Raw genomic sequence first — 25,198 nt, forward strand, 5'->3', positions numbered from 1 at the left:
GAATCGTACTCAGGTGGGGTGACAGCCCCAGTCTCTCCTGGACAGGCAACAAGATAAATTAATCCCCTCCCTTGGCAGCGCTGACATGCTAGTTGAAAAAGACACGTGGCACAAAAGACAAATAAGATGTGTGGTACGGACTCGGTGGTAGGTGCTAAGGAGAAGCAGAAGCCAGGCAGGGGCTGGGAAACACTGGGGGAGGTGGTGAACCACACAGACCAAACAGCCCATAGAGCTGGCCAGGTGCAGGATACCTGATCATCTGTGAATTAGTGGATTAGATCCAAAAGGTCAAAAATGCTATTTGGAAACAGGCAGGAATTGGTCTGCGTAAAGAGTCCCAGGACAACCAGGGCTCCATAGAGAGATCCTGTCGCAAAAAAAAAAAAAAAAAAAAAGTAACAAATAAAAATAAATAAATACTATTTGATACATAGGAGGCCATGGGGCGCTTCAGTGACATAAAAGGGACAGAAGAAAAAACTACCAGAACCCGTAAAAGGAGCCCCAGAAACTTGAGGTTCGGAATCTAGGAGTTCCCTCCAAGGAAGGGTCCACACCTCCTGGATGTACTGGACCTCACTCTTCAGCTGGTTGATGTTCTTCTCATGGATCCTCTTGTCTCCAGACCTCCCTTTCAAGTACACCTGCAATAAGGACGGCACTGTTAAGAAACACACAGCCCCATACCCAGGAGGAAGGAAAATACTGTTACCACCAGTTTACTCGGGGACAGTGTGGTGATTCAGCTCAGCAGACTTAAAAATGGATTCCTACTACTTAGTGTAGGCCGTGCTGGGGACCAAATTCAGGTCTTCATGCATGCTAGACACATACCGTCAACTGAGCTACAGCCCAGCCCCCAAACGCCTATTTAGTCTACTCCTTGGGCCTATTTAATCTACTCCTAGAAATGTATGCTAACAACAAATTCAGCTGTGGTGATACCGTGTTCCCAATATATTGTGCACCCTAAACTCATCTGGGGTCAGAGGACAGAACAGCCACTAGATATAGAGGCCAGAAAATGGTGGCACATACACCTTTAATCCTAGCATCTGAAGGCAGAGATCCATCTGGATCTCTCTCTCTGTGAGTTCAAAGCTACACTGGAAACAGCCAGGCATGGTGACTCACGCCTTTAATCCCAGGAAGTGATGGCAGAAAGCAGAAAGGTATATAAGGCGTGAGGACCAGGAACTAGAGCCTGATTAAGCTTTTAGGTTTTTGAGCAGCACAGTTCAGCTGAGATTCATTCTGGATGAGGACACAGAGGCTTCCAGTTTGAGAAAACGAGATCAGCAGAGGAATTGGTGAGGTGAGGTTAGCTGTGGCTGGTTCTGTTTCTCTGATCTCAGCCTTCACCCCAATACCTGGCTCCGGGTTTGTTTTTATTAATAGGACCTTTTAAGATTTGTGCTACATTCAGCTAAACAATACACACCCATACCGGCACACTCAACCACACCATCTAAGTTGATGGAAAAGTGGCCGGAAGGATGCACTCTGAGCCAGTCATGCAGTTCCCACAGGAAGAGGTCTGGAGGAGCCTTTTCCAGCCGAGGAACCGGCTCTGACTGGTGGAATACATACACTTCAGGGACGTCTATGTTCAGTCAAGTGTTAGACATGGTTGCAAAAGAATGAAAATAGACCAAATATCCAACAATGGATAATTAATTCAATAAATTATAGTGTTTAGTGGAATATTATGCAGCTAGTAAAATGCTAGATACTTAGAGACACGGAAGATGTTACAATGTGTCATTCAGTGTTGGCGGAGAAGATGAAACAGAGCGTACTAACACAATTCCATTTGCTCTTTTTAAAAAGTACATATGTCTGTATGTCTAGGAGGATATACAGTAAGGTGCTTACAATGGTTACCCTTCTAGATTATGGGGTAGCTTTGCCTCCTTCAAGAGGCATGCAATTACTCTGAGTAAGGAAAATAAAGTAATTAAAGACATCCAGTTTGGAAAGAAGAAGTAAAACAATGCCTATTTGCAGATGACAAGATGACATATCCTTGCACAGAGAATGGCCTAAGAAACCCCACAGAACGACAGATGGAGAGTGGCCAGGCTGAAGGATGTCACTCCATGTACAAACTGGTTGTCTTCCTACAGCCTAGCAATTAGCAATCCAAAGATGAAACCTCATTGACAGGAGCTGGGGAGACAATGGCTCAATGATTAAGAGCACTTCTCTGCAATCATGAGGACCAGAGTTTAGATTCTAGCACCAAAGTAACAAGCTGGCTTCCCCACAAGTGCCTGTGACCCCAGCTTCAAGTGTGGCAGAGATGGGAAGATCTCCCAGGATTGGGGGCTTCCAGTCTAGCTGAGAAAGGACAGGTCTTAGGTTTAGGGAGAGATCTCTGCCTCAACAGAAAAGGCAGACAGTGAGAGAAGACACCCAAAGGCATCTTCTGGCCTTTACACATGTGCCCAGTACACAGGTACACGTACCTGGCCCCCCCACATGTACACACAAATAAATAAATAAAAGAATAAACAAAATTCCATTTGCAGCTAGCTGTAGTAACACACTTGTAATCCTAGCACTTGAGAAGCTGAGGCATGAGTCCCAGGCTAGTCTGAACTACAAAGTGAAATCCCATCTTAAAAATAATAACAGAGGTCCTGCAGCCACCAGGCAGCAGGAAGCCACCCAAGCAAGCCACGCTGATGTGAGTGGCATGTGTAACCACCAGAAATCATGTTGAGGCTTGTAGACCCTGCAGCCGCTGAGGGCCATGAGTGGGTCAGTGGGCCTGATAAGACCAAGGGCCGTGTTTACCACTGATACTCATGTGATGCCTGTGGTCTGGGCTGCCGCGGGAAGCCATGTTAATGTCTGTGGGTGAGGGAGGGCCGGCCCCAACCCTTGCTGGTCCACCGACTGCCATGCAGGTGGTCTTGTGGACATGGTCACCACTATGGACACTGTTCTGGGCACTGCTCAGCTCTCCTCAGCTCATGGCTTCTGGCGCAAATGTAGGCGGAGAAAGACTCATCCTCCTTTGGATGCTAGGAATTTGACTATGCTCCAGTGAATATATGGACAACAAAAATGAACTTGTTTTTGTTTTGTTTTATTTTGGGGGGGTCACGGGGGAAGGGGAGGTGGACATGGGAAGACTAGGAGGTGAGCGCAATTGGGGTGCATGATATGAGATTCCCAAATAATCAATAAAAAAATAAAATAAATGAAGTGCTGTTACTTTAAGGAAATAATAATAATAATAATAATAATAATAATAATAATAATAGATTCCAAGCCAGGCATACTAGTGCACACCTTTAATCCCAGCACTCGGGAAGCAGAGGCAATAAAATAAAGAATTGAGACCAACCTGGGTTACAACCAAGTTCCAAGCTAGCCTGCCCCATAATGTAAGACCTTACTTATCTCAAAAAGTAGCAAAATAAGGGACTGGAGAGATAGATCAATAACTGATAATAGGTTTGAGTCCCAGCATGGCAACTCAAAACCATCTGTAGCTCCAGTTCTAGGGGACCCCGATGCTCTCTTCTCATCTACGTGGGCATCAGGTACCCACATGGTATACAGACATAAATGTGAGCAAAACACTCATGCACATAGAATAAAACAAATAAATTCAAAATAAATATTTTTAAATAGCAAAATAAATTCAAGTTTTCTATTTTAAAATTTACAAACTAGTTACTGTAAAAAAAAAATTAAAGAAAACCTTAAAAAATTAACTTCATGGCTAACCCTGTCTTTCTTTACAGGTAGACTCAGACTGCAATCCTTCCCAAACTGACCAACAGATTCAGCACATTCACACTGAAACTCTAGCTGGCTTCTTTGCAGAAACTGGTAAACTGAACCTAAAATTCATAAAGAAATGTAAGGAGGGGCTGGAGAGCTGGCTCAGTGGTTAAGAGCACTGGTTGTTCTTCCAGAGGACCAGGGTTCAATTCCCAGCACCCACGTGGCAGCTCACAATGGTCTTTAACTCCATTTCCAGAGAATTTGACACCTTCATACCAATGCACAAAAAAATAAAGTTAAAAAAAAAAAGCCAATAAAGGGGGAAAAAAGAGAGAGAGAGAGAGGAAGTAGAAGGGAGTGGCTTAGAAAGATTCACGGGCCCTTTTGGATGAGGGAAGGAGAGAGAGAGGAGGTTACTAGTCGCTTCTCCGCTGCTTCTCTACCAATCAGGTTTTTATCCCGATATTTAACTCCCAAGTTTTTATTAATAATAGAATATAAGTAAACACGTCAGGAGACTGTGCACATGAGTGCAGTTGACTGGGGAGGCTAGAAGAGGGCATCAGATTCCCTGGTGCTGGAGTTACAGGCAGTTTTGTGCTACTTGACATGGGTGCTGGGAACCCAAGTCAGGTCCTCTAAAGAGCAGTAAGCACTCTTAACCACAGAGTCAACTCCCCAGCTCTTCTAAAGTTATGCTTTAAAAAGAAAGAAAACTGTTCATGCCCATGTCTGGGGCCAGGCTCTGCCAAAGCTGCTCGCTGCAGGCTAGACTCCGGGTGTTAGAACCCCTGTAGGAGATGACCAGGAACTAGCATCTTCCTAACGGCTCCAGTCGGTGTATGAGCTGTCAATCAGCAGCTCCCTTCATGCACCTGCAGGGTGGGGAAAGCAGAAAGAAAAAGGGAGAGTGGACTAAGCTCACCTTAATGATCTCTTCGTGCCCATCATGGGACTCCACCAGTTCTGAAGCCAGAGAATGACCAGAGGAGCGATCAGACACCATGGCATAAGTCTTCCTGCCAGCCTGCCAGAGAGACAGAGAGAAGTGACTCAGAAACCACACCACAACCAGGACCTCCTGCCCTCGACCCACACAGAGACTGACTCTGATTTCTTTGCCCCCCAAGAGCAGCTAGACAGCAACAAGGACACAGGGCAGGGAATGTTAGTAGAAAACTTGGGTTAGCTTTCATTTTAGTGGGAGTCTCCCACTTCCCAAAGCAGGAAGCTGAGCTAGCTGGGTGTGTCGGAAGGGAGATGCTCTCAGGCTTGCAGCAACAGACGTGGCTCCAGGCAACACTAGGGTGAAGGGTCAGTAGCAAGAAAGAACTGGCTGAGAGGAGGCCTTGCCCCAGCAGACACCGTGATACCTTCTGGGCTATGTGCTCAAGCTCATCTCCTGTCAGCTCACTCTGGAGGGTCAGCCTGAGAATGTCCACGCTGCCCTAATAATGACAACAACAGTGACAGTGACCCTTTACCTTTCAAGCCTACAAACACAACAAGCTAAGGTGTACTCTCTGGCAGGCCTTGTGCATCACCAATTCAAAGACAAGTCCAGAGAAATGCTCTCAGCTTGCCCAATATCAGGTGACCCTGGGTACTGGCATTTTTCAGGCAGCCTGTGTCCACCACACCGAAGAATGACTATACACACACAAGGCTCCACGTGGCCCCGGGACCTACCTTGATTATCAGATCACAGGAGCATAGGGTATCGGGTCTCCTTCCCCAGAGAACAGAGAAATTATCCCCAGACTGTCATCTCCAAGCCAGAATTCTTGTTTGTTTGTTTGTTTGTTTGTTTGTTTGTTTGTTTGTTTGTTTGTAGACTGGTCGCATGCAGCCCAGGATAGCCTCGAACTGCTGATTTTCCTGTCCCCACTTCCCCTGTGCTGAGATTACAGGTGTACACCAATGCACTCAGCTCTTGAAGCCAGACTCTCTACCTCTGACAACCAGCCAGGAAGGTTTTGAAGCCTAGGATATCCTTCTGGAGCCAAACAATAAGTAAGACCCTGAATCTCAAGTTGGGAATGGACACACACACACACACACACACACAGACACACACACACAGACACACACACACAGACACACACACACACCCCTTAGGCAAGGTCTCACTATGTAACCCTGGCTGTCCTGAAATTCACTATTTAGAGCAGACTGTCCTTGAACTCACAGAGGTCTACCTAACTCCACCTTATTTCATGAGACAAAGTTAACTCACTGAACCTGGAGTTCACCAATCTGGCTAGGTTGGAAAGTCAGCAAACACCCCCCAAATCCTCCTGTCTCCACCCTCTAGCACTGAGATTACAGTCTGGTTGTTTAAAAAGGATTTATTTCTTTTTATTTTATGTATAGAAGATATATGCATGTGCATCATGTGGGTGCAATGCCCTTGGAGGCCAGAAGAGGGCATCAGATCCCCTGGAACTGGAGATACAGACAGTTGTGAGTCACCATGTGGTTGCTGGGAATCAAACCCAGGTCCTATGCAAGAGCAACCAGTGCTCTTAAATTCTGAGCATCTCTCCAGCCTTCCTACCCGTTCTCACCACAAAAATGATAATTGTGTGAGGCAATGCATTTGCTGACTAGCTAGATTGCATCATTCCACCCTATACACATACTTCAAACATAAATCAATTTTATCTGTCCTTTAAAAAAAATGGTATGTCAGGTGTAGCCTAGAACTTGCTATGCAGACCAAACTGGCCTTGAACTCACAGAGATATGCCTGTCTTTGTGCTGGGCTTAGAGGCATGAACCACCAATCTTAGTCAAGAAAATTAAGGCAACTATTAGGTATACATTAATCTTAGCAGTTAGTAAGGAGGAAAGCAGATTGTAAACTGTGATGGCTGGTTGTAATTGTCAACTTGACACAATCTAGAATCACTTGGGAAAGGAGACTCAAAGAGAAATTGTCTAGATTAAGCCAGGCATGGTGGGGCACGCCTTTAGTTCCAGCACTGGGGAGGCAGAGGCAGGCGGGTCTCTGAGTTTGAGGCCAGCCTGGTCTACAAAATGAGTTCTAGGACAGCCAGTGCTATACAGAGAAACCTTGTCTCAAAAAAAGCCCAAAACAACAACAGCAACATGGTATTTATGTGCTGGAGATGTAGCTCGGTTGATAGAATGCTTGACTAGGATGGAAGACCCAGGTCAGTTTTCAACACTGCATAAAACCTGGCATTCTTTTGGTTAGACTTCTGTAATCCCAGCACCTGAGAAGCAGACACAAGAGGATCACAAGTTCAAGCCTGGGCGACACAGTAATATCTTGTTTCAAAAGACCCCCTACCAAAAGATAATGAGATAGATAATTCTAAAATCCCTGTCGCTATCAAAAGACTAAAGTAATACTATGAACAACTCTGAATATAAATTTGATCCTTTAGAGTAAATGGACCAATTCCTAACAAAGAGAAAAAGAACATCTATCACTCCAAGTCACTCAATCCAGAATGAATAATGTGAGTCTACAGCTCATAAGGAAGTCAGGTTTATAATAATAACTAAATAATAATAATAATAATGTGTATACATACATATATACACATACACACACACACACACATAAAATCAGGTTTATATAATCTGGAACTCTCAAAGCAGAACTCTCCAGGCCTCAATGGCTCCACTGACTCAGTTCATGGACTAGAGAAGCAGTTCCAGTTCTATACAACCTCACCCAGAGAACAGAAGACAGTTCACTCGATGATGCTAGTGTAAGCCAGTACCAGACAAGGTCAATAGGTATGTGTGCACGCAGTGGGAGGAGGAGACACATAACATGGGACGGACATGACGGACACAGGAATACTGACCAGTGTCTTTCACAAATAGAATCTATTCCCTAATATTTTGTTATAGCCCAGACAGAAACATGAAGAGGCATTTTACTAATGAAGGGATACAGACAGCAAATAAGCACACATAAATATATTCATCATTAATATTAAGCACATGTAAATTAAAATCACACTGAATACCACTACATATCTATCAGAATCACTGAAATAGTGCTCATTTTGACAGTACATATACTAAAACTGGAACAGGGCCAGTGAGATGGCCCAGGGGCAAAGCTGCTTGCTGAAGGCCTGAGTTCAATCCCCAGGACTCACATGGTAGAGACAAATAAACCACTCTGGCAAGCTGCTCTCTGTACGTACATGCACTGTGGCATATAAGTGCACAGAATCACACAAAATCTCAAGTTCAAAGCCAACCTGGGCTACAATGAGACTGTCTCAAAATAACAAGGAAAAAAATCCTTAAGAGTTATGGTTCAGCCGGGCGGTGGTGGCGCACGCCTTTAATCCCAGCACTCGGGAGGCAGAGCCAGGCGGATCTCTGTGAGTTCGAGGCCAGCCTGGGCTACCAAGTGAGTTCTAGGAAAGGCGCAAAGCTACACAGAGAAACCCTGTCTCGAAAAAACAAAAAAAAAAAAAAAAAAAAAAAAAAAAACAAAAAAAAAAAAAGAGTTATGGTTCAGAAGTGAAGATCTTGTCTGTCATGCACAAGGCCCTGTGCCCAATCTCCAGTATCCCCCCACTTCCCAAAAGCCTCCCTTCAATAGGCAAATCGTTTAACTTGGTAGGATTTTTTATTTATTAAAAAAAACTTATGTTATGTGTATGGGTGTTCTGCCTGCCCCTATATCTGCGTACCACATGCATGCCCGATGACCAAGGAGGCCAGAAGAGGTTGCTGGATCCCCTAGAACTGGAGTTATAGGTGATTGTGAGCCACCATGTGGGTGTTGGGAATCAAACCCAGGTCCTCTGGAAGAACAGTCTAACTGCTGAGCTGGCTCTCCAGCCCTGGGAACTGTTAAATTTGTAAATCCATTATTTTAGAACATTACTCAGCAACAAAAGGAGGCAAATACTGATACGTGTACTAGCCATCTCCAGAGAATTATGTGTAGGAACACAAACAATAAAATAGGTAGATGCCAGGGGTTGGGGATTTAGCTCAGTGGTAGTAGCGCTTGCCTAGCAAGCACAAGGCCCTGGGTTCGGTCCTCAGCTCCGACAAATAAATAAATAAATAGATAGATAGATAGATAGATAGATAGATAGATAGATAGATAGATAGATAGATAGATAAAAATTAAAAATTATTTAAACTCATTTAATTATAATTTTTAAAAAATAGGTAGATGCTATACAACCCCATTTATGTAATATTCTTGAATGAACAAGTAAAGAAACGGAGACACCCTCTTCCTGTAAGCAGCTGGGGTGACCTATGAAAACGGCTCGCTACTCTTTTGACCTAGAAAACACTACACAATTATGCAGTTCAAGAGATTTACATTTTTGTGTTCACTTCAAGAACACCCATGAAACTGCCCAGGCCATCCAGGGTTTGCCTATCCGAAAGCCATGGGAACCATGAAGCACCGAAAGGCGTCACTTTAAAGGAGCAAAGTATGCCATTCCGGCCGTATAATGGTGGAGTCAGCAGATGTGCCCAGGTCGAACAGTGGGGCTGGACAGGGTTGGCAGCTAAAAACGTGCTTAAAAGTGGAGAGAGTAATGCTCAACTTCAGGGTTTAGCTGTGGACTCTGCAGTCACGGATCACATCCACCCACTACCAGAACTCACGAGGCTAGTAATCCACGTATGAGCCCCTCCTGCCCACAGAGATGACTCTTCACTGAAAAGGAACAGCTGTTTCTAGGAAGACGAGGCTGCACAAAAGACTTCCTAGAAGAAACAACAAAAACTTACAGCCTGGGGATAAATCCAGCACAAAACAAATGCAAAAATGAAGAAGAAAGAAAGAGAACAGATTAAAGACCGCTGGAGCTCATGGGAGGGTGGGGTAAAAGGGCAGCTGTGAGACTCTGAAGTAACAGCAACGGTGGTGGTGACCAGGAAAAGTCCAGTCAGCTCGTTTCCATGTCAGTACCCTGTAATACAGCGTTCTGGAATTTGAAACTGACTAATAGGTATAGGGATTCCTGTCATCTCTCTCTTTTTTTTAATAATTATTTTTATTTCATGTGCATTGGTGTTTTGCCTGCATGTCTGTCTGTGTGAGGGTGTCAGATTCTTGGAGTTACAGACAGTTGCGAGCTGCCATGTGGTGGCTGGGAATTGAACCTGGGTCGTCTGGAAGAGCAGTCAGTGCTCTTAATAGCCGAGCCATCTCTCCAGCTCCCCATTATCTATTTTTTAAGACAGGATCTCACATGGTGACCCATCTTGTCTTTGAACTTGTGATTCTGTTGCCTCAGCAAAAACTGTTTTTAATGCTCACTAATATTCTATTTAATGGATAAATTAATTTATTCAAACCAACCCCTATGTAAGTTGTCAGTTTATATTCATTCTCTCTCTTTCTCTCTCTCTCTCTCCCTCTTTTTCCCCCCCTCTCTCCCTCTCTCTCTCACACACACACTTACTTTAGAAAACATCTTTAGGGGTCACAGGATGGCTCAGCAGGTAAAGGTGTAAGGAGAGAAACAACTCTACAAAGCTGTCATCTGTCTCACACACACACAAACAAGAAAATAGGTTTTTTAAAATATTGGGGCTGAAAAGATGGCTCAGTGGTTAAGAGCACTGGTTTGAGCTGGGCGGTGGTGGTGCACGCCTTTAATCCCAGCACTCAGGAGGCAGAGCCAGGCAGATATCTCTCTGTGAGTTCGAGGCCAGCCTGGTCTACAGAGCAAGATCCAGGGCAGGCACCAAAACTACACAGTGAAACCCTGTCTTAAAAAAAACAAAAAATAAAATGAAATACAAATTTAAAATAAAATAACCATGAAGAGGCAGCAGAATGTAAGCCCAGAGGACCATGAGCAGCGCTGTGAGATGCTGTCTTCAGGACACGACAAGGCCTTTGCGCTCATGACCTCATTGCAGCTACGAGACCAGCCAGCCATCTGACTAGGATGTACTAATTAAGGCAGTACTAATTAGGCTTGCTCAGTTGCAGGGTGGGGGCATGAAAGTGGGAGAAGGGCTGGAGAGATGGCTCAGTGGTTAAGAGCACTGCTACTCTTCCAGAGGACCCAGTTAAATCCCAGCACTCACATGGCAGCTCACAACTGTCTGTAATTCCAGTTCCAGGGGATCTGACACCTTCATACAGACATTCATGCACCAATGAACATAAAATAAAAATAATATAAAATAATATAAAAAAGTGGGGGGAGACCATGTTAGTTCATATATACATACATACATATACACATATATAATTTATATAACTTTTTATAACCTTTTATTCGCTCCTCTTCTCTCAAAGATCCTTGAACACAGGACAGTTTATTTAGCAGTGACAGGCATGGAGTAAGCTGCTCTGAAGAATGAATTCAGATGATCCAGCCAGGGATCTTCCTGATTCCTTTTCTTTTGAGAAACACACACCTCCTCCCCACCCCACCCCACCCCCAACAGAGTTTCTCTGTGCAGCCCTGCCTGTCTTGAACTCACTCTATAGACCAGACTGGCCTCAAACTCAGAGTCACCTGCCTCTGCCTCCTGAGTGCTGGGTTCAAAGGTGTGCACCACCATCACCTGGCCAGACTCTAGAGGAAACAGTCAGGAACACTAGCCAAAGCCAACAGAGAATGGCTGAGGAATATCATGAGAAAGGTGAGCAACAGGCAAGAAAGGCAACTCTAAGAAGAAATACAAATGGCCCATAGATACATGAAGGATGCTCAGCTAGGATGGGCGCACCTGCAGTCCAGAGCAGCAGAGAGGTCAGGGCCAGCCTGGCTACACAGTGAGTCTCAAAACAGGGAGGGGCCTGCTGGAGAGATGGCTCAGAGCACTGGCTGCTCTTGCAGAGGATCTGGTTCAGTTCCCAGCACCCACATGGTGGCTCACCAATGTCTCTAACTCCACTTCTAGAGCATCAAATTACCTTCTTCCGGCCTCCACGGGTACTGCAAGCACGTGCTACACAGTCTACATACACAGGCAAAACACCCATATACATAAAACAAAAATTTTAAAAAATGTTAAACCACAGAAAGGCCACAAAGCGGTTCACATCTGTGATTCTGTGGTGGTCTGAATAAGTATGACCCCATAGACTCATGTGTTTGAATGCTTGGCCCATAGGGAATGGGACTATTAGGAGGTGTGGCCTTGTTAGAGTAGGTGTGGTCTTGAAGGAAGTGTGTTTCTGTAGGGGTGGGCTTTGAAGTCTCATATGCTCAAGCTACACTCAGTGTGGTTCTCCTTCTGCTGCCTGTAGATCAAGATACAGAACTCTCAGCTACCTCTCCAGCACCATGTCTGCCTGTAGGCCACCATGACAACTATGGACTAAACCTCCAAACTGTTTTCCTTTGTAAGAGTCGCTGTGGTCATGATGTCTCTTCACAGCAATAAAACCCCAACTAAGACAGATCCCAACTCTTTAGAGACTAACAAGAATTTGAAGCCAGCCTGGGCTACGCAGTGAGTTCATGGGAGCCTCGGCTTAAAAAAAAAAAAAAATCAGAGACACTAATTCACAAAACAAGGCTTTTCATTTATGTATGTACATGAACACACAGTAATTGCCAACTCCTACACACAGCAATTACTATGTGTGGGACCCTATTGGGCTCTATTCCAAGGACTTTGCATGTGCTAACTCATTTAATCCTAACAATATCTTCCAGTAGGCACCAATGTTCCAATTTTAAAAAAACAGGTTCAGAAGTTAAGAGTCTCGTCATGCAACTAATCAGCGACAGAGCTGATTCAAACCTAAGACCCGTGGCTCCAGTCTGGGCTTCTAACCAAGCACATGGCATTTGTTCTAAGTAAACACACAGGAAAAGCACTGAACACACACACACACACACACATACACACACACATTCTGGCACATGGGGGGGGGGTGTCAGAAGTTCAAGATCATCCCGGCTACACACAAGTTTGAGGTTAGCCTGGACTATGAGACCCTGGAAAGGAAGGAAGAACAGGAAAGTGGAGCTGGGAAAGAAGGGACGTGGGGGAGGGATGGGAAGGGCCTTCTGTTCCGTCTATTTCCGTGGTTTTGGGTTACTGTGTGCTCATGCCCATCTATGTATGGTCGTGTAGGTGAGCATGCCCATGGGTGTACATACATAGGGACGCCAAAGGTCAACCTCAGGTGTCATTCCTCAGCTGCCATCTATATTGTTCTTTCTAGACGGAGTCTCTCTTTGGCCTGGAACTCACAGACTAGGCTAGGCTGCTGACCAGTGAAGTGTAAGGGACTCTCCTGTCTCCACCTCCCAGCACTGGGATTTCAAGGACCGTGCCACCATGCCTGGCTTTTATAGACATATATTGTTGGGATAGAAGCCAGCTTGCCCAGCAAGTACTTTCCTGACTAAGCCGTCTCCCTAGCCCCTTCAGTGATATTCTAAACTTTACTATGGAAATGCTGCCTAACAACACTACTGTAGTAAAAATGATAGCGAAGAGAAGGGAAGAAAGGTACTAAGGCTAGTCAGAAGTAGGCATGTGAATCCCATCTGGCATCCACTCATCCTGCAAGGGCTCGCTCTCTGGACCCTGTTTACAGTCTGGAGAAAATGCGGGTGATCACACCCACCCAGCTCAGTTTGGGGCATAGTAGGACGTGTGTAAGGCCAGTGTGTAAGGAAAGCACTCAGTGACCCATAATATCAAAACTATGGAAGCAGCACTGTACCCAAGCGGTTCAAGGGAGGAGGGCGTCTAATAGACTGTCTAAACAGCCCTGGAGAGAAATCCGGGGCTCTCTCAGGATGCTACAAAGCCACAGACCTCACCCCACAACTCCAAAACCTAGGGCTCCTCTCTGCTTGGTGAGAACAGCTGTCCTCTGGAACCACAGTCACCTCAGGGCTGTGCTCAGGCAGAAAAGACCTTTAGGAACACCCAAAAGTGTCGGGCAGGATAGGCCCGACTGGGGCCTCTGCAAGGCTACAGGGGAAGTGGAGTCTTCTCTAGGGGAAAAAGAGCAGTACTAATCACAAGGTGAGCAGGCCTCTAACCTCATAAACACTCTCTGGAGAAGCCCAGCTACCTCCAATTACAACAGCCTCTGCGCCTTGTTCAAACAAACCAGGGGCATGACTCACTCCTCAAAGCAGGGAGGGGGTAAACACATAGCTAAGGGCTTAGCAGATCAAGAGGCTTAGAAAGAAGTGATAGGAGATAAACAGGGGGCCCCAGGGGTTCTCACACCACAGGCTTACGGAGTGGGAAAAGATCCATGGGAACAGCCGGTTTCCCTAGAACCCACTCTCCAGGCTTCTACGGAGCCACTAACACAGCGGGGTAAAATGCCTGGGTCAAAAAGAGAAGGGAAATAAATAGAAAGGGTCTCTGAGCTTAACACCTCTAAGTCGCCTTCACTCTGCACCCAACTCCTGCAAGCATATGTAGTCTCACAAGCTGCCGCTGCGGCGATCATCTTGGTCCCTACCACCCGGTCTGTGGCTTGTCCGGCTTATGCCCACCTGAACACTGAGAATGCCACCTTCTCATAAAACTGGCTCCTGAGAGGCCAACATGAGGGAAGCCCCGGGAAGTCACAGAAGAGGATGGGATGGAATGGGATGGCTGGGTGCCCACTCTCTCTTAGGGAAGGCTCCCAGTTCATTGGGTGTGTAGGCTTGCTGTGCCTGGTCCTCCAGGAGACAAAGACTCCCCCCCCCCCTTTCCTCCTCGTCACAGGTAAACCAACAAAACAGGAGAGGAGTTTACCTTTCATCTGGCAGCCTGCCCATAGCATGGGCTGGACAAGCACCACAACGGGACTCAGCCTGACTGGGGAAATACAACGAGGAGACTTGGAGGAACACCCCAGATGGAGCACCCATTTCTTACAATCTGGAGCCCTACACTGGTGCCTGGCAGTGAGAGTGTGTACACTGAGGCAGGGGGGCTCCCAAACCCCAGCTCTGAAGGAGAGCTACCTGCTGCTGACCTAGTCCTCCCTCCAGGACACCTGCCTCAAGCCCAGCCGGACTCACTGTCATGAAAAGCCATAGTATGTTAAACATATTAAATGCCATATTGTGTAGTTCTTTGAAGTGTTTGAAGACCATCTATCTATCTACATACATCTGTGTCTAACCTTAAAAACATACCTAACAGCCGGGCAGTGATGGCACATGCCTTTAATCCCAGCATTCGGGAGGCAGAGCCATGGGTTGAAGCTTCTCTGGTCTTGGATACCTTGCCTTGCAATCTGGTTTTCCTGTTCTCATACTCTTCTTTCATTTATCTTCTCCACCCTACTCTACCCACCCCATATTCTCTTCTCTTCCTGCCTCTGCTGCCCAGGCTTAAATCTGGGCCAACAGTCTTGCTGGCACACATCCATTCCCCCAACTAAGCCTGCCCACCCCTAAGAAACAGGTGTTTCACAAGACTGCACCATGACCCAAAGAGGCACATGCCATAATTACCAACAGGCGGGCGGGGAAGCTCGTCCCACCCGATCTGAGCACAGTACTGGAACCGAAACCATCCGGTGCACACACCTCCCTCCACCCCGGAGAAATATGGACAATGTTAGTGCCACATGCCTAATGATTAGGTAACCTTCCTCTCTCACCTTCCTCTCTCGCATCGTCCCCTCCCAAACCAGGCAAGAAAGCCAAGCTCTCCCCGAATTCCTGACAGGCTTGTTGGAGACCTCACTGAAAAGTTAAAGCTGGCAATAAAAGGGGTAGGGGGATGGTGTGAGGAGAAACTCACACTGGATGAGTCTGGGGCCGGGGCAGGGACTGGAAGAAATAGTCCCCAAACTTGAAAGATTCCTCCACCCAAGAGTTTCTTCCCCACCCAAGTGTCACGGAGACAGGACTTTCATCATTTTAGAATTCATCCCATTGGAGTAAGCACCAATGACCACAGAGCACTCTTCTTTTGTGTGTACCTTAGGCTGGCTTCAAATTCACTATGTAGCCAAAGATGAACTTCTAGTCTGCCTGCTTCTACCTCCCAGTGCTGGGCCATCATGCCAGGTTTATGTGGTACCGGGAATCGAACCCAGGGACTTCAAGCATGCTTCTTGAGCACTCTAACAACAAAGCTAAGTCCCCTAGTCTCTCAATCCTCTTTGAAAATAAGATACTCAAACAGGTATTTTACTACCAAGTACAAAGGAAGTAAAGTCCACATAAACTTATAAAACTTCATAGCAACAATATTTACAACAGCCTAAGAGGAAAAACAACTCAAAGGTCCACCATTTATTTCTCGGTGAACACATCTATGACATCTTAAATATGGAGTGTCAGTCAGTTCTAAAAATGAATGAAGAACTGCCATGTTATATGTGTAGGAGCCTTTAAAGCAGCATGCACCCTGAAAGACAGTCAGGAGGACCACAGACTGCATGGCTTCATTAACAGGAAATGTAAAAATGAATACGTAAATTCCCATGCAAGGCAGACTAGTAGCTGTCTGAGGCTGGAGAGACTTGGGGGAATGGGGGAGTGAGTGACTGCCAGTAGATGAAGATTTCTTTATGAAGTGAGCAAAAGGCTCTAGAATTGGTTCAGTGATGACATGTAACTCTGAATACACTAAAAAACACAGAATTATATACCTTAAACTGGTGAATCACGTGGCATAATAGTTTTAATAAAGCTTATAAAAAATGGTTTAAATTCATGGTAAGCTTATGGTAAATCACATCCCAATTTTTAAAATCTTCGTTTGTTTCATGTACAAGTATTTTACCTACATGTATATCTGGGTACCACATGAGTACCCACAGAAGCCAGAAGAGGGTGCCAGATTCTCTAGAACTAGAGTTACAGATAGTCATGAGCTGCCATGTGGGTGCTGAGAATTGAACCCAGGTCCTCTGGAGGAACAGCCAGTGCTCTTAACTGCTGAGCCATCCCTTTAAATCCTTACAGCCTTTTTTCGAGATAGGGTTTCTTTGTGTAGTTTTGGTGCCTGTCCTGGATCTCACTCTGTAGACCAGGCTGGCCTCAAACGCACAGAGATCTGCCTGCCTCTGCCTCCTGAGTGATGGGATTAAAGGCATGCACCACCACCTCCCAGCTAAACCCAATTTTTAAATAAAGAAAAAGTAGGCCTCAGGCATTAAACTATTTCAGCTTCTGAAGTCTTACAGGAAGCATCTAATCCATAGTAAAGACAAAGGTTCATACTACAGCAGATAAAACAAATTCCAAATCTACTCAGTTTTGCCAAGACAAAAAAAAAAAAAAAAAAAAAGCCAGGTGTGGTAGTATATGCCTTTAACCCCAGCACTTGGGAGGTAGAGGCAGAAGATCTCCGTGAGTTCAAGCCTAACCTGGTCTACAAAGCAAATTCTAAGACAGCTAGGGCTACAAAGAAAGGGATCCTATCTCAAAACAAGAAAAAAGAATTAAAACAAGGAAAGAGGGAGGGAGAGAGGGAGAAAGGAAGGATTGGGGGAAAAGTACAATATATAAGAAAGGGTAACACAGAGATAAAAAAGAATAGCCCAGAGTACACCAGCTCCCTTGGCCAGGAGAAATGGAAAGAAGTGGAAAGGGGTCCGTTAATCCTCAATATCGCTGTGAAAGCCCAGCCCTGTTGACTAGCACAAGTCACTCAGCTCTCCATCCTGGGTTTAACCACAGCCCCGTTACTCTTGCCACTCTATGCTGGCAGAGAGACCTGGACTATCAAGGAAAGAGGAAAAGAACAAGTAAGAACAAGCAAATGTGGTGGTGCACACCTTTAATCCCAGCACTCAGGAAGCAGAGGCAGGTGGATCTCTGAGTTCAAGGCCAGCCTGGTCTACAGAGTGAGTTCCAGGACAGCCAGGGATACGCAGAGAAACCCTGTCTCAAAAAACAAAAACAGGGCTGGAGAGATGGCTCACAGGTTAAGAGTACTTGGCTGCTTTTCCAGAGGTCCTGAGTTCAATTCCCAGTAACCAAATGGTGGCTCACAACCATCCGTAATGAGATCTGGTGCTCTCTTCGGGAGTGCAGGCATACATGCAGGCAGAACACTGTATACATAATAAATAAAATCTTAAAAAAATAACAAACAAGATAAAAGGAAGAAGAAGAAGAAGAAGAAGAAGAAGAAGAAGAAGAAGAAGAAGAAGAAGAAGAAGCAGCAGCAAACACAAATATGAAAAGGAGCAAAACTTGACCAAAGTCAGGCCAGGCGTAGTGGCACATGCACTTTAGAGCCTGAGGCAGGAGGACCACAGCAAATCTGAGGCCATCCTGGGCTACCTTAGCTCTAGGCCAGTCTGTACAGTATGAGACCCTGCCTCAAAAGAGGGGTGAGCTGGAGGAAATGGAGATGGTTCAGTGCCTGCTACACAAGCATGATGATAACCAGAGTACAGCTCCCCAGAGACTGAGAAAGAAATCCTGATGTCAACATCTGCCCTCTATATACATGCACTCACATGCACAGAATCCTATTTCCTCCACCCCTAAGCTTGGGTGCCCAGATGCAGTTAAAACAATCCAGTCCACACCAGGAGCAAACAAAACATCAGCTAACATCTGAATGCTTACCACGTGCCAAGAGCTGTGTTTAACGTTTCATACGTATTATCTTAATCCTCATAATGATCTTAGGAGAAGGCATGACTGTTGTCTCTTCTTACATAGGAGAAAACTCAGGATGAAGAAATTAATTACCAAAGTACTCTGGCAAAGCACTTAGTCAGACGCACAAACTTATGCTACCTTTTTAAAAACTTCTTAATTATTAATTATTTATTTACTTTGAGACAAGTTCTCACCTATCCCAGGCTGGCCTTGAACTCCCTAGGTACCAAGGACAACCTTGTACTTCTGATCTTCCTGACTAATCTTCTGGGAGCTGGGATGACACGCGGGTGCCGCTACACCCAGTTTGAACAGTGCTGGTGATCCAATCCAGGGGCTTGGGCACCACAGGCAAACAGTCTAGCAGCCTCAGAGTCGTGCTCTTAACCACAACGCTATTAAGAGAAATCACAGGTTAACTAAAAATTGTGATTACACTGCAATCACAAGAAACAGGTGTCTAAAAAATTAGAATATTAACCTCCTTATAATTCCTACAAGTCAACAGATATTTAAAACTGATTAAAATAACAAACAAAACAGGAAGCACGGGTAGAGTACTTGCTTAGCATTCATGAGGCCTCATGTTCAATTCTCTGTATCTCCAGTGTTTTCCTGGTGGGTAATGGGGGTGAGCTGGGTTAGGGGTATAGCTGAACTAGAAGAAAGCTTGCCTGGCATGCCCAAAGTCCTGGTTTTGACCTCCAGCACCACATAAATCATGCATGTTGTCAAATGATTGTACCTTTGGCATTCAGGAGGTGAAGGCAGGAAGGGAGATCCGGAGTTTAAGGACATCATCACTGGGTTTGAGGACAGACAAGAAACTCTGAGGAAAAGGGGAGGGAGGAAGAGGAGGAAAAGGAGCTAACTAAATGGCTTAGCAAAAAGGTCTGACGCCAAACCTGACGTGTGGGTAGGAGAGAACGGACTTCCCTGACATGTCTCCTGACCTCCACACATGTACCATGGCATATCCACTCCTGCCCCCAAACAAATAAATAAATGTAATTTTTAAGAGAAAAAAATTACTAGAAGCATTTTATTTAGAAACAGAAGTTCACATCAGACAAAACAGGTAAGAACTAAAAGTGGCTACTTCCGTGTAGTAGAACTCAAAGTAGAGAACTACTATATTCTTTCAAAAACCATTGGATATTAGTTTTGTTTTTTAAGTCACGCACAAGAGCAGGATGTGGTGGCACATGCTAAAATGTTTAGCTTAGTTTAATGTGACCTTGCCTCAAAATGCCAAAAAACAAAAATAAATTATGTACAGGTATTTCATTTACTTATTTTTTTACATGTATGCATGTTTTTCCTACATGTATGTATGTACACAGCACACACCTGGTGCTCATGAAGGTTAGAAAAAGGCACCTGATCTCCTGGAACTGAAGTTGTGGACGCTTGTTAGCTACTATATGGGTGTTGAGAATCAAATCAACTAGAGGTCAGAACTACTGGGCCATCTCTATCCCTCTAACACAAATTCTTTCCATTTAAAAGGTCAAAGCAGGACTGGAGAGATGGCTCAGTTGTTAAAGGCTAGGCTCACAATTAAAAATATAAAAAGTCAAAGGGAGGGAAGGAACAGAGAGGGGGAAGGGGGAAAATCACCCATGCCAGAGTCTAAGGCACGAACATGTGTTCTTTCACACACAGCCCCCACAGTCCTCCACTGGTGACAACATCTGGGTTGTGCTCTGGAGCACCCCATCCTTTAGTGGGCAATCTTGTAAACCTGCCAGTCAAGGATCCCTGCTCTATTCTAGTTCAAGAGAATGCCAGAGGACAATGGTACCTCTCCCTAGACTCTCAGAAGAATGTCAAAGGACCTAAGACAGCTGGAACCACCCAAAAGTAGAAAGCATCCATGTTCTTTTCCAGGACTCCCTTCGTTTGGATTTTTCAAGCTTTTCTTTAATTTCTGTGCACTGTTCCTTTCCTTCTAATAAGTTCCTCTTAAGGTAGCTAGGTCCCTTTGTGCTGTTTATTACAAAGGAAGGTAATAGAAATGTCGAACGAGTTTGAGATTCATTTGTACTTTCTATGCCAATATAATTTACCAAAGTCACTTTCAAACAAACATTTTTGATATTAAAATACATTTAAACCAGACACGATGGTCTGCACCTTTGATCCCTTCAAACTCACATATAACTGGCACAATGTTTTTGTCCAAAAGACTATCCTTGGCAACACTCCAGGGATGTTAGCTCTTTTTTTTTTTTTTTTTTTTTTAAATGCTGTTTCTCCTCCACTATGTTTTTTTCGTTTTGAGACAAGGTCTTGCAAACTATGTAGTCAAGGATGGCCTGGCATTCACTATGAAGCAGGCTGGCCTCAAATTCCCAGAGCTCTGTCTGCTTCGGTCTTCTAAGTCCTAGGATTAAAGGCATTCGCCATCATGCCCATCCTTCCCACTATATTTTTGTTTATTTGTTTGCTTAGTAACAGGATAGCGTAGTGGCATTTGCTCTGCCCATGACCTTGGGCTATACGTCCTAAAGGAGGTAGTGCTTCCTGCCATTGTAAGTGACCTCATAAGGAGAGGGAGAAGGGCCACATGTTCCTTCTCCCTGCTCCTGCCTATGAGATGGATTTGTACCCCACGCTGGGCACCACTGATTACAATCAAGCCATGTGGGTCTATTAAATGGGTAACAGAATTTATTAAGATATAGATTGAGGAAATACACTCACGATTACAGAATGGAGTAGACAGCAGAAGTCATCCTCTGATCTGACTGGGAGTGAATCTACCTCCCAGGCAGGAGCAGGGAGATGGGGCATGTGACCCTTCTCCAACTCCTTTTAAGAGGTCACTGCAACTGCAGGAAGCACCTGCCTCCTTTGGGCCGTATAGCCCAAGGTCATGGGTGGAGCAAATACCATTACAGAATAGAGATGGCTTACTAAGGAAGAGAAAGGCACTCCCCAAAAACAAAGGTAGGGTACAGTGAGGGGGAACTGAAGGAAACTCAAAGGACCCACTAGTGGCTACAGTCCGCAGTTTTGGAAGACTTTGCCTTTACAGACATCCAACAATAAAAGCGCTACAGTGTATAGCTGTACTTCCATGTCACAGGGTGAAGCACTAAAAGACACGTGGTCCCAGGAGTCTGACTCCAACTGTCTACACTCTCAAACTCTGGGGGAGGCATGAAGCCCCAGGTTCAATCCTCAGTACTTTCCTGGTGTGTGTGTGGGGGGGGGGGGGGGGTTGGGTTTTGTTGGAGACATAGCTCAATTTTCTGAATGCTTGCCTGGCATGCCCAAAGTCCTGGGTTCGACCCCCCAGCACCACATAAACCAGGCATCCGTTGATTCATTTATTTACTCACACCTTTTGCATCCTCACTGAGCAACGTTCAATGGTATGAGTACATGACGGGTTCCATATGTCCAGAGCCATAAATTCTATCTGCAGATTGGCTCAGCGGAGAGGAATCCAGGACAAAGCCTGTCTCCTGACTGATTGATTGTTTACCATCTGTCCTTCCTCCTCAGGAACCCAGGAATGTCTCCAAGAGCAAACCCAGGCAAAGGTTATTTCATTCTCAGCTTTAGAGCAAAGTAAGTCTCAAGCCCGTCTCCTCTCTGATAGAAAGCTTTCTATTTAGCTCTAAACATACTTATACCCGAGAGCAAATTCCTTGTTTCCCATCTCTGCTTTCTGTCCCACTGAAAAACCAATGAAAGTATCAAGGGACAGCAGCAGGTCCTTCTCTGTGCTGCTGGTGCTGTGGTTTTAGACGTCTTTCTCCTGTATGACACCGTCTCTTTTCTACATCAAGCAAAAAGAAGGCCACGACCCCTCACTCATTCGTTCCACATTCTTTCCCAGACTCGACCATTTCAAAACAGCTAGAGCATGGAGAACTTGAAGCTGGTTGGCTATTGGTTTGGTTTTCTTTTTTCCATTTGGTCAGCATCTCTCACCTGGGGGGGGGGGGGGGAGGCTGGGGTTCGGGCGGTGTCGAGACTTGTAATGTGGCAGAAACATTCACACTTCTAGTCAGAAATGTCAAGGGGACAGTGAACAGGCTTCAATGATTAGCTGTACTCTAAACTTCAATGAGTACCTATTCTACAACTATTCTTTGAAGAAGAGCCATAATCCAGTTGTGGCTGGGTTAGCTTTGCCTCAGGGACATGCTGAGACAGGCAGAAGCAAAGGAATCAGATGTTGGGGGGGGGGGGGAGAAGGTCACAAACCCCCAACACCTCGGCTGGCTCTCATTTCACTCTCCCACAATAGCCTGGAAATAAATTAATTAGCACAGATCTAAGGTGTATTTGGATCCCCCAGCAACACCTGGAAACATTCAGCATCAAATTACCGGCCTTTCCCTCTGGAGAGAGAAAAACCATGCGGTCAGCTGAGGGTGCTGGGGGGGGTGGCGGATGGGAGAACAGGGAAAACTGGCTTGCACTGGAGAACGCTCTCTCTCCCTAACCCTCTCCAGGTTGGTTCCCGTGTCCGTCCAGGTTCCAAGACATCCCCCTTCATCCCCTCCCGGGGCTTGGCAACTGGACACGGAAGCAAAACCCAGGAAGCTACTGGTTGGCCGAAAGAGGGAGGGGATCAGAAAAGCAAGACGAAAAAAGGAGAAATCCGAGAGAGGTGACCGTCGAGTGGAAAGCTCTATCCATCCTCTTAGCGAAAGGTAGAATCTCCGACCAGTTCCGGAGTTTTCTAACATCTACCGCCCCTCCCACGCTCTCGCCTCTCGGTTCCCAGCCCTAGGATTCCACCCTCTGCCCCCTTTTCTAGTTAAAGGATCACCCGAAGCACCATAAAAGTCTTTGAAGGGCTTCTGAGGCCATCAGGACACGCGGAAAAGGCTAAAACGCGCCTGGACCGGCACAATGTCCGAAACGGCGCAGGGCTCCGGTCCCTCGAGGGTCTCCCACGACCCAATCTAGCTGCCCACGAGACGCCTGAGTGACGCGCCCTGTCCCCGGGCCGGGGCTGCAGTGTCCTCGCCAAGGACAGGTTACTACTCCCCAGCCCGGGAGCCGCCAGCTTTGGTTCCGCGCCTCCCACGCCACCGTCCGCCGCAAGGCAAAGGAAGAAAGCGCACGGGACGACTAGGGGGCTGACCGCACCAAGCCGGGCGTCAGGTGATGTCGGCTAGCTCAACGTGAGGCACCGGAGCGGCCGAACTGGAAAGCCACGGGGCCGAGGCGGGAAGGCGGGGTGAGCGCGACGACCTACCGCGGTCTGGCCCTCCGGGTGCACGTCCACCAAGGTACACCAGTTCGGCGTCCCGTTCATCTTTCCGCGGAGGTCGCACGGGTGTCCTCAACTCCGAGGTGCGGCGGCTACTGGGCGGGCGGGCGCCGGACCGCCCCCTGGTATAGGCGCGTCGGGGGCGGGGCTGAAGGTGGGCCACGCCCAACGCGGTATTTGTCAATGGGTTGAGCGGAAGAGGGAGGTGGGCGGTGCCCAGGAGGCTTCAGGACTCGCCTACCAGCGCTATCGCAGATTTACGTAAAGGTGGGGGCTTGGGAGTGAAGGTTGGGTGGCCCCTGAAGAGTTTTATTTAGGATACGACGTGGTAGTGTCTGTGGTGGTATCTCAGCATTCCTCATTAGTCTTGTCTTTCAGTTCTCCAGGATCGGTGCAGGGAAAGAATCTGTCTGGTCCTCTGTAAAAAGTCAGTTGGGGCCAGCACATGCTTCTATGGTCTCTCCTCTCCCTAAACGTAAACCAGCCTGTAGGGTTTTTAGAATTGAGTAAATCTTTCCTCTGTGGTAAAAAGGCAGGGACCAAGGGCCAGCTCACTAAGACTAGTCTAAGCCAGTCTGGCAGGTGCTTTTCCCTGGCAAACCGCCCAGACCAAGTCAAAGCTAGCTAAGCTCTGGGTGGGGCTTGTTTTGCAGAAGCTACCCTTATATGGTGGGGAGAGGCGGGACACATTGCCTTAAAAGGAATTTGCGCCGTAGGGAAAAGATGACGCTCCACTGCACGAATGGCATTTGCTTCTTAAGCCTAGGCTGGGATCTTGGGGGCTGAACTCATAGGTGGCTATCCCACTGACGGGATAGCCACTGAACCACAGGCACAACAGGCAGTGTTGTAAGGGCTGTCCAGCCTGAGTAGGCGGTACTACTACAGCGAGCAATTCGTTTTGGTGAAGGGCTAATTCCTTCAAGCCAGGGGGAGTGGAATTGGACTCCGAGTCACTTGCCAGTTTAGAAATAGATGCAAAGCTCTATACCTGGAAGAAAAAAGCTGGGGATATCAATAACCCAGGAGAGAAGAAAAGCCTAGTTCTAGCCTCTCCTAGGCCTCAAGACCGCACTTGTGGTGGTTTGGTGAGAAAGCCCCCCATCGGCTGCCGTTTGAACACTTGGCTCCCAGTTGGAAGCAGTTTGGGAGTTTGAGTCTTGCTGGAGGATTTTATCAATGGGGCAGGCTTTGACAGTTTCAAAGATTCCCACCATTCCCAGCTTGCTCTCTGCTTTCCTGCTTGTGGTGTGAGACGTGAGCTTTTAACTTTCTGCCTGCCTGCCACTGTGCCTCCCCACCGTGATGGTGATAGACTCTTATCCTTCTGGAACTGTAAGTCCAAATAAACACTTCTTCTCTAGGTTACCTTGGTCGTAGGGTTTCATCACAGCAACAGAAAAGTAACTAATGCAGCATTCCTTGCTCTTCCCAGAGGCTGTTAGGAAAGAATGGTTCCACTGTAAGTAGTCCATGTTTCCTAGATCCTGATCAATTAGGAGACCTCTAAAAATGAGCTGAAGCCTCGCTTCATTTCATAATAAGGGCTGCTTAGCAGGTAAAGGTGCCGGCTGCCACGCCTAACAACTGGAGTTCAATCCCCAGGACCCACACTGTGGAAAGCAAGGACTCTCAAATTTGTTCCCTGACCTCCCCAAGTGTAACATTCATACAC

General features: G+C 46.3%; 1 protein-coding gene across 2 annotated transcripts in view; it reads right to left on the minus strand.

The window, feature by feature from the left end:
- Positions 1-23,619, minus strand: part of Tuft1 (tuftelin 1) — a 44,039-nt gene extending 20,420 nt beyond the window's left edge. The window contains exons 1-4 of one of the 2 annotated variants that reach the window (XM_059264877.1): positions 23,509-23,617; positions 5,118-5,192; positions 4,670-4,771; positions 561-647 (exon numbers count right to left, since the gene is read on the minus strand). In XM_059264877.1, the coding sequence (XP_059120860.1) occupies positions 561-647; positions 4,670-4,771; positions 5,118-5,192; positions 23,509-23,568 (324 nt within the window). In that variant the 5' untranslated portion in view covers positions 23,569-23,617. Of the gene's footprint in view, positions 1-560; positions 648-4,669; positions 4,772-5,117; positions 5,193-23,508 lie in introns of both variants that reach the window. The other variant, XM_059264878.1, reaches the window with a different exon arrangement.
- Between the last annotated feature and the right edge of the window lie 1,579 nt (positions 23,620-25,198).

The sequence above is a fragment of the Peromyscus eremicus genome, chromosome 6 (genome assembly GCF_949786415.1).
Source record: "Peromyscus eremicus chromosome 6, PerEre_H2_v1, whole genome shotgun sequence".
Taxonomy (NCBI): domain Eukaryota; kingdom Metazoa; phylum Chordata; class Mammalia; order Rodentia; family Cricetidae; genus Peromyscus; species Peromyscus eremicus.